Here is a 10,382-nt window from a genome sequence, read left to right as displayed (position 1 = left end):
AGCTTTCGGTTCAGTCACCTTTCTTTGAAATGGGTACAAGTAAGGATCACCTTACTCAGTTGGCCAAGTAGCTGCCTTCCAAATTTCTTGCCATAGATGAGTGAGTGCTTCCATTTGTTTCATCAGCTTGTTAAAACATTTTGATTGATATTCCTTCAATTCCTGGAGCCTTGTTTTAGTTAATACCTTTACTGCGGTTGCACATCTTCAGTACTATTGGTTCTTGTTTATGTTCTACCGCTTAAAATCATTGAATGTTGGCTGGTTCTTTTTGGTACAGTAACTGAGTATTCTTTCCATCTATTAATGGTTACATAATCCATCGAATGAATTCTTTCTTTTTTTGTTTTGTGTTGTTTTTTTAATCATTTTATTGGGGCTTGTACAACTCATCACGAATTCATTCTTATTTTAAAGCTCAGTGAAATTTAGTGTTCGTAGTGTTTGTAGTGCTTGTGCTGTTCAAAATTATACTCTTCATACATTCTTCGCCTTTCTTTTTTTTCCATTCTTTGCATTTCTAATTGTCAATTTAAAATAGAATTTATATCAAATTTCTAGGTAATAGAATGAGTTTTTAAGATTTTTGCTTATTGCAGACTCACTTTTAGAAAGCCTTTCGCAGTTTTTTTGTTGTTTTTGTTTTTGCATTTGCCAGGCTAAAAATTCATTTTCATACCTTTGCCAATTTAGTAAGAGAAAATTGATATCTTTTAATGTACATTTCTATGCTGCCTAATAATCAGTATGCTTTTGGCAAACATAACGAGTGACTTGTTAACTTTGCCACTTGTCTGGGTCAAAGTTGACAAATGAAATTTGGAGACAGACTCTGTTTGGTTATGATATTATTTGCACTCCCTCAAGCTCTTACGTGACTTTGTCCATAGTGTTATATACCTTATCTAGGCTTTGTTTGTCAGGTCAGACTCTTCATGGTACTACACAAGGTAATCGTTTCCACTTACTTTTGCTGCAGGTACAAACACGTAGTGCTGATGAACCGATGACAACATTTGTTGTCTGTAATGAATGTGGAAATCGATGGAAGGTAGTGTACACTCTTGATTTATATTACAATCATTTATAGTAGCATCATTTCTTTAAATACTTTTAAAAGTCTACCTAGATGTGTGAATATATTTAGATCCTCACATTTACTGGTACTATGGAAGTCGGTGTCTAACCACTTGTCTGGTGTAATGTATTGTATACTCTTTCTCTTGTTACTTTCATTATTATTTTATAGTATGAGTAACAGAAGTGAATGAATCTTAAATGTAGGTTACTACATATATAGTTTGTTTATATTATGTTAATTCTGTTTGTAAGAAAACTCATATGGACATTTTCTCAAATAATTGAAACTTAGCATCATGCTTATGGGAATGTTATCCTATACAATTTTTCGATGGATCTAGTGGCATGGGTCTCTACGTGACTACTGCAGCTCCAGGACTCTGGCTCCATCAGTGTAGCTCCATGTGGCTTGTCAACAGGAATGTGTAGCAGAGAGCGTATGTCTGCCCTCCAGTGAGCTATTTATTTCCGTAGAGTCTCCTAATGAAGTAATCAAGCTGTGACCTAATTGATAGGATAAACTCCACCCCTTTACTCTTAATATTTTCAAGCTGACACCAGATTATGTAACTATCATAAAGGACCTCTAAAATGAGCTAAGAGGGAGAAAGACTATCAGTCTGGCCGGGTGGAGAAACTGGATCTGAAATCCAGAAATTGGTGAAAGAAGACCACCTATACTCAAATTAAGGGGGCTTATTAGGAAAATAGGAGCCCTGGTGACATAGTGGTTACTTGAACTGCTAACCACAACAATGTCAGCAGTTCAAAACCACTAGCCACTCCAAGAGAAGATTTTCTATTCCCATAAAGAGTTGTAGTCTAGGAAACCCACAAGGGCAGTTTGTCCCTATCCTATAGGGTCACGATGAGTCAGAATCCACTTGATGGCAGTATTAGGAATGTTAATAGGTTACCACAAGCCAGGATCAGAAACATTAAGGATATAGGCATTGGTCTATAGCAACACCAGTCCTCAGCCAGCAGCTAGTGCTATACATGCTCTATATGCATATTCCTACCCAGTTACTTGGTGGGAGTTGCAGAGACATGGATAGCTACCACAATGAAGATAATTTTATGGAATGAATCATAACTAGAGCTGAGACTTGGGTTTACTATTACCATCTCAAGAGCAAAGTCTGATGAAACATTGGCTTCTTTGAAAATCTGTTGGTTTTGTTAAATTTAAGCCATAGATAATCCAGGAGGTTTAGGCACCTGTTTTCTTAAATTCCAGTCGGGTAATCTTGATTGATTCTTTGAGGGTGCTAAGAGTTGTCTTCCGAGAATTTCATTGGGAAACCTTACCCACCTACCCTGATCTTGTCCTTTCAGATCTGTTTTGTTTCCTAAACACAAAGAAGATATAAAAGGACATTTGAGTCCCTCAGGATAGCATTTCTCTCTGACAATCAAAGCATGCAGATTTCTTTGGGGAAGGGTGGCAGAGAGGGAAGCACTGCCCCAGAAGTATGTAGACTTAGATGAAGGATATGCTTAGAAAGAGTAGCTTTACAATTTGAGCATTTTGCTTAATATTTGTTGGAATACTTTATGACTTCCATCATATTTTCCGTTACCTTGTTGAAATCAATCTCACTGCTTTTGGAAATATAGATGAATGCTGGAGTTTGGGAGGTTTTCACCAAGACTCGTATTGTCTGTTTAGTCTTGAATGAGCCACACACGTAAATTTTTGTCATCTCAATGATTCATTTTTTAGTGTTTTTAAGCCACCAAAATATGGTTTCAAATTGGGTGATTTTATTGGGTGTACATGAGCTCAAAGCCCACTTGTATTATTTTAAGATGGTGATGGAGATAGGCAATTTGTAGCATAGGGTCTGATATAGCAACTACTGGTTTTAAGGAAGTTCATGTCTGAAAAGTATAGCATCTTTTTTTTAAAAAATGCCTCTTTGGGGAGGGGGGAGGGGAAAAAAAGGAGTGATACCGAGGGCTCAATAGAAAGCAAACATCTATAAAATAATGATGGGAACATATGTACAAATGTGCTTGATACAATTGATGTATGGATTGTGATAAGAGTTGTAAGAGCCCCCAATAAAATGATCTTTTATTATTATTTTTAATCATTTCATCAGGGACTCATACAACTCTTATCACAATCCATACATACATCTAAAATTATTTTTAATTAAAAAAAAGCCTCCTTTACAAAATAAGGTTTATGTTGTATTAAATGTGGGATATACTTCCATTGTTGATATTTAAAAGTCTCACAAAATATTTCTTCTTTTTTCACAGTTCTGCTGAATTTGAAGAATTGGCAAGGTGTCTGGACCATTAAGAAAATGGATTTTGTAATTAGCTTTAAAACTAGGCTAACCAACTAGTTTTCTTGCAAATCAGATTTTTAATGCAGCATACATACTTTACATTAGTCTTTGTTTTTAACATAACATCCCTTCCTTACATACCTTCCATAGATTCAGATCAGTAGGGAGACCATGAAAAAGTGCACAGTATCTCTTTCAAAAAGTACTGTTACTGTTTTTCCCCATTTTTATAAATAAGTTAACATTAAATTTCTATCAATTAAACATTGGCAATTGATTTATTTTATTTTCTTCTTAAAGGATAGAAATGTCCCTTTGTGCAGCTTGAAAAAATACACACTAAAATGCTATTTTCTCTATTGCTCACATGGAAATTAAATTTTTTTCATATTGGCATGTATCTCATATTAAAGGAGAAAAGATAATATAATATCAGGCTTTTAAAATATGGCATATATTCAAATAATACGTGACCAGTTTATCTAAATTGTAAATAATATTTGGACTGAGAGCATTTGATTTTAAATATTGTGTTCACAAGCCTAGAATAATTAGATTTTTTTTTTTGCATCTGTAACTAACCGTGATCATAATTTCTTGTAATTTGCTACACATATATGTATATATTCCTTGTTCTTAATAGGATTTACTTTTGGAAACACAGCTTTGTTGAAATAAGTTTGGTTTTGTTGTTTATTTACCTGTTAGACTGTGTAGTTTTAGTTTTATAGAAGATTGCTGTTGTAGTTTGGTAGGCATTTTGTCAATCCCCACGTAGGCAAAGATTAAGAGCCCCCAACCATTGTTTTTTCTTAGAGGAAGTCACACTGGGGAGAGAAATAGCATTTTACTATAGTGTACTTACTGATTCTAAGTATTTCACAACTGGATTTTTATTTCAAAATTCTTACCAAGGATTAAGCTTACATACTCTATAATCCATTAATGGTTCATAAAGGATTGTATGAACCATTAAAGCTATATAGTCTTTCCACATGGAGGTTCATAGGAAATATGTACCAAGTCTTTATTTCCTGACTTTTTTCAGTTATATACTGAATGAGGTTATTTAACAAATGGGATACATAGGCTGTAACTCAAGTAATAGCACAGATTTTACCATTACATTGTATTTTTGTTGAAGTATGAGCCATTTGTTTTGTTAGGCATAGGAATCCGTGATCTCACTGGGTCTTTCGTGTACATTGGCGGCAGCCACTTGACAAACACCATGACCAAGCTCACATTTTATCATGCTGTGTCTTCTTTCTGTCCACACCTGGAGAAAGACCTCAGCATCTGTTTTGTACTTTCCCCGGCCCCCTGCCCCCATTTCTTATTGTAAAAGGATTTGATGTAATACAGAAAACAATGTTTTAAGGTTCATGTTAATCTCCATATATAGGATTTGGCCACCGGTCCCCATATACCTGTACTTTGTCAGTTTACCGATTAGCTTATTGTTTAGTCATTTTAGCTAAAATTGCATTTTGAAATGAGTACGTTTCAGAAGTGTACAATAGTCTCACTTTTAAATTAAATGATCCATTAAAAAATTTGTAATTCAATAAAGTTTTTTTTGTTAAAAGTATCATGTTTTGTCATTTTATTGAACATCAAAGCTCACTTTACCTTTTGCTTAAAAAGTCTCTCTTGTTCCTCCACTAACATTAACTGACATCCCCCCCAAATTAATTGTGTGTAAGTGGAACGTTAACATGCAAATTAGTTTGTCATTTAATAATTTTTATATAAATTCTGTGTTCTTTTAGGTGGGATGGCCTGAAGCTCGTGTATTGGCTCTGTTGGACCGCTGTTAATTTTCATGAGTTCCACAGTCAGCACCTGGCCTGCTTTTAGCTGCCGAGACTGAGCTGCTTTATTGGCTTTTCCCACAGATGTCGTCAATTTGATTTCTGTGTATTCTGTCCAACTATCTGTATAGTTGTCGTTTGTCATTTTGAAAAAGAGGTATTTTCTATGAGCAAGTCATTAGTCTTGTAAACTTTTTTGACTCTCAGAAAGGTCTGTCCACATACCTCTTTCTCACATCACTTTGTCACTAATTTTCCAGTCAGGTGCCTGACAAGTCCCTGAGCATCCAGTCAAACAACTGACCACAGCCCACAAATCAGTAGACGGTCATACATAATGCCATTTTCCTTCCAAGCAAAATGAACCGCCAGATGTTTTGCTTGCAGTTCTGCCCGCTGTGAGAACTCTCACCATTGTTATTCAGGGAGGCCCCGAAAGGATTCCTGTGTTGCTGCTGCGCACTTTTGAGTGGTCCTTGCTGAGCAGAAGGAGCTCCCCACGAAGTCAGGTGCGGAGTGAGAGAAGGAAGGCGGTGAGAGAAAAGGGGAGACTATAGGCGTTAGGGCCACTGTTTCATGCAGCTCATAGGTACCTTCGGGTCTTGTTTTTTCCACTTCCACACAACAGAAAAATAGATCAAATAATGATTCCCGCAGAAATGACGGCCTATCTCCAGACTCTTGATACTGCAGTAAACAAGCCATTTAAGGACAATTTGCACATGGAAATTAATGACTACATTGAAAATAGAATGGAGAGAAATCAGTGTGGAAACTTTGTGAAACCTAAACTGCAAGAGGTTGTGACTTGGGTGAAGAATTCATGGGAGAAATCACTGACAGTTGCATTGCAAATGCACTATGAGCAGGCTACCTTAACAAGAAGTACTCATTTAAGGACAGTGCTATTGCTAAGCATGAGAGATTTGGTCCGCTGATTCTGAAAGAAATGGAGTCACAGAAATTCACCAGGAAATTCAGGGTTTGGATTGTGAAGAAATGTCTTCATGTCTTTAGCGCGGTAAGTGCTGGCTGCATCCCAGAGTAGCAGACCTCTTTGGCATAACAAGTGGCAGCATTAAATCAACCCACTTCCTTATAACTGCTTGTGTGGCCCAGGCGTTTGCAGTTTCAAGAATAAAAATGCCCAAAACACATTCAATCTTTACTTCTTGCCCTTAGAAATGATTAAAGGGGGAAAAAAAAGAAATGATTAAAGGTGGGATTTTAGTGCCATCCAGATGAATTGCCAAAATACAGGAAACGTGCACTTTGGTAAGCAGTGGAGGGAATGTACACTGAGGAGGCACCTGCTGTTCAATTGTTGTTTGAGATGATTGGCCCATAAACACTGCAGTTTCATCCATAGCAATCATGTTGGAAAGATTGTATTTAGAGAAGTCAGCATCGTCAATAAAGGACTTGAATGCAAGTGCTCGCTTAATAACTTGAGCATCTTCAGCCTAAACAATGTGGATCTACCTAAAGACAGTTCACTTCGCTGAAGGAAATTATCCAGCCAGTGTTGTGATGCTTTGAAGTCTTCGGGGGCTATGTCAAACTGGTGCCATTGCAAGGGCAAATTCTTGAATCTGAGCCCTATTCACAACCAAAGCCTTTACTCCCTGTCAACAACCCATTCACAGATCAGATCTTACAGCTCAGAAAATAATGGTTGCCGACCTGACCCACACTTGCGCTTTTTAGCATTGTGTTCTTTTTGTGCTCGTGTCTAGGGGTAAAAAATAAAAATGACACTGAGGTATCAGGGTGGAAGGAGGGGGATCACTTAAAATGCCACAGGAGGATCAGAGGGGTGAATCAAAATGACAATCAAAATGACACAGGAGAATCAGAGGGTGGAATCAAAATGACACAGGAGAATCAGAGGGGGGAGATTATCATTTTGTAACCCCTTCTGATGCTCCTATGTCATTTTAAGTGATAACCCAGTGCCATTTTAAGTGATCCCCCTCCCCCCACCCCTGTGCCAGTAGACACCTTCACCAGACATCCCCCCACCCCTTTATCAGACATTTCCTCCCTAGCTCAGTCACCCCTGTATGTCCACACAATGTGCCCGACTCCTGCCCCGAGCGACTCACTGTCTAATTATGAGTCAGCCTGACTCCTTCAGGGCAGATTGAGCAGCAGGTGGCAGCTTGTCCTGGCGGTGGCTCAGGCTCTCTGATTAAAAGAGACCTCGCACTTCCTGTCTGCTCCAGCTGCGCTGCGGCCAACAGTGAGCTGCGCAGCTGGCCACTATGGTCCAGAGTTACAGTAGCTTTAGGGGGCCTTACTATCGGGGAGTTCTTATTTTCAGGGGGATATCTTATATTTCAGCGAGAGGCAAAACTAAGTAGGTCTTATTTTCGGGGCATGTCTTACTTTCGGGAAAACACGGTAGGCCCAATCAGCATACTGTTATCATTGTAATGGACCAGTGTGACATTTTGCGGAAGGGAAAGGCGATCAAGGTCCTGGTGGACTAACTTAACAGCACTGTGCCTTAGAGTTGATATCGTTTGAGGGCGGGTCTATGAAAGTGTATTGTCCTGGCCAGCTGCTTCCGGTGCTCATTTAAAATTGGAATTGAGAAAAGACACTAGCAGGTAAATAGATGCAGACCAGGTACCACACGAAGAATTTGTTCAAGCAATTCACATCTGGAACAGCAGCTGCAATTGGAGTCACCATCTGGTGAAGTTTATGACAATTCACTGTCATTTTCCAAGATTCATCTATTTTTGCACAGGCAAAATGGGCAATTTAAATGGGAATGTGGTGGGAATTATCCTGCTTCCTTCAAGTCCTTGATGGTGGCACTAATCTCGGAAATCCCACCAGAAATACAATATTGCTTTGCTCTATTATTTTTCTCAATGGAGGGAGTTCTAACAGCTTCCCCTTGGTTTTTCCTACCACGATGGCCCTATTCCACACTGCAGAGATCCAGTGTGGTATTTCTGATTTCTCTTTCAATTATGCAGCCTGGGTCTGGGAAAATAACTCTGGGATGGATTTGGGGAGCCCCTTGAACCATTATGGACTGCACCTGAGTTATTATTCTATTGATAACTTGACCTCCATATGCCCCACTCGGACTAGTATGCCTTCAATCCCTTTTTTGTCTCCTAGAATTGGTGTCAGTTCTGAGCCAGTGTCCAATAATCCATGAAAATTTGATTATTACTCTCAATCAACAAAATTATTCTTATAAAGGGCTACAGATCCCTTTGGGGGAAGACATAACAGTATAAATGTCTGGTGGTGTAGGGGAGTGTTTTCAAAGGGACCTGGCCTGCCTTTCATTTAAGGGGTTGTGGGTATGAAAACTTTCTCAAGTCTGAGAGTTGATCGAAAGGTTGTATGTTTATTTTGGTGATCGAGTTACACTGCTATACATCTGACCTAGAATTTTTCTGCTTGTACAGATCAAGTAAACATTTATTTTCCTAACCGTTTTACTTAGAGCAAGCTGAACATCATACCATTTCATAGTTCAACCACATAAAGTGGGATTATACGATTGCTACCATACTTTCAAAACATGTTGTTCCTTCTTGAACTCCTTGTTAATAGCTTCCTCTTACTGCTCAACACCCCACCCCCCACCGCCCGCCTGCCACCCCACTTCCCCTCCAGGAACCCTTACTTTGATTGCCCCTGTAGCATCATCAATTGTGGGGTGCATAAACAAAACAGAAAAACACATAACAAAGATTCATGAAGCCTACCCACAATGTCAAACTATATCGGAGATACGAACCCCAATATGGAAAAAACAACAACAAAATATTGAAAGCCAGATTGAGCCCAAGGTGTATAAGAGGAGATCAAGTGACAAAGCTTAATCGTTCAAGTCAGGTTCATCATTTTAATCTGTTACAGTCGTCTCTCCCGTACTCTCTGCTAGCCAGTTTATTCCCGTCCCTCAATTATGGTTGGAGGGAAATCACTGGAGGCTTAGTTCCTGTGTAAAACTCGCAAATGTATTTTGGGCTTCCACGTCTGCAACTCAGAATCTCACAATTTAAGCTCTGATACTATTCCCTCCTTTGGCTTTGGCTTATATAATTTACAATCCTTTCAGTTACTGGTGTTGGTGTGCTTCTTCCATCTGGACTCAGTTGAGATCTCAATTAGATGGCTTATTTGGAAGCAGCCTAGTCTATCTGATAGCTGGGCACAATCTAATTTCTTCACACTTTGCTTTAATACCCATATCTTCTGTGTTTCCTCCATGAGGGCAAGTATCGAACGGGGCCATGTCATAAGAACAAATTGTTTTTAGATTGGAGCTAGATTAAGTGTGAGCCCCAAATCCATCCCTCGATCTGTTTTTTATCTGTCTCGGGCTCCCCTTAAAGACCTCCTTATTAATGTATAGTAGAGAATCTTACTGATCATCTCCCTGGCGCATAAGATCTTCTTTTAATAGTGTCATTGATTGATTGGCCCATTGTACTATTTTGGGGTGGGTGGGTAGGGGATTAAAACTTTTTATTCAAATTAAACCACTAGGAAAATAATATATCACCACTTTGAAACAGCAAATGGAGAGGTTATATTATCACTTCAGGTATGAAATTGGTAGAAAGGTGACATGCCCCTTATTGAAATAGGGTGTCACTGCAGCAGTGACCACATACTACAGAGGCCTCAGGCAGAAATTTTGATTTAGTAACAGAGGCTAGCCCTCCTTCGCTCTAAAGGAGTCACAGGTCTCCCTAACCCCTGAGTCACTCACTCTTTCTCCCTTAAATTTCCTGTTGCCAGGAGATTGGTTTAACAGGATTCTGATCATATAAGGGTTAAAGTAAGCAGTTGGACTAGCCATCAGGAAAGACCAGTCAGTAAAAATGACCTGTTTGGAAGAGGGCCAACAAAAGCGAGACCCGCAACGAGACAGATGGCTCCAGTGGGTTCAGACACACCAGTGATCACAGCGATTGCACAGGCTCGGGCAAGATTCTGTTTTGTTAGACAGAAGGTCACCATGAGTCGGGCCGACTCAATGGCAACTAACAGGAACAAGGAAGTAGCACCACGTTTAGGCTTTCATTTCATTCAGCAGCCAACGCGTTCTCTTTCATGGTTCATTCTCTGATACCGGTATATGCGGTACATCACCATCAAAACCCCCTTTTCTTTCAAGGGGAAGTGTCACTACTGCACACAGCCT

At 39.1% G+C, this 10,382-nt stretch overlaps 1 protein-coding gene across 2 annotated transcripts in view; it reads left to right on the top strand.

The window, feature by feature from the left end:
- Positions 1–4,974, top strand: part of TCEA1 (transcription elongation factor A1) — a 34,584-nt gene extending 29,610 nt beyond the window's left edge. For both annotated transcript variants that reach the window (XM_045287402.1, XM_013007318.3), the window contains exons 8-9: positions 980–1,051; positions 3,352–4,974. In XM_045287402.1, the coding sequence (XP_045143337.1) occupies positions 980–1,051; positions 3,352–3,360 (81 nt within the window). In that variant the 3' untranslated portion in view covers positions 3,361–4,974. The remainder of the gene's footprint in view (positions 1–979; positions 1,052–3,351) is intronic.
- The last annotated feature ends 5,408 nt before the right edge of the window (positions 4,975–10,382 follow it).

The sequence above is a fragment of the Echinops telfairi genome, unplaced genomic scaffold (assembly GCF_000313985.2).
Source record: "Echinops telfairi isolate 266 unplaced genomic scaffold, ASM31398v2 ScPeMD7_1;HRSCAF=3_0, whole genome shotgun sequence".
In the NCBI taxonomy this organism is placed as follows: domain Eukaryota; kingdom Metazoa; phylum Chordata; class Mammalia; order Afrosoricida; family Tenrecidae; genus Echinops; species Echinops telfairi.
This window is presented reverse-complemented; position numbering and strand designations above follow the sequence as displayed.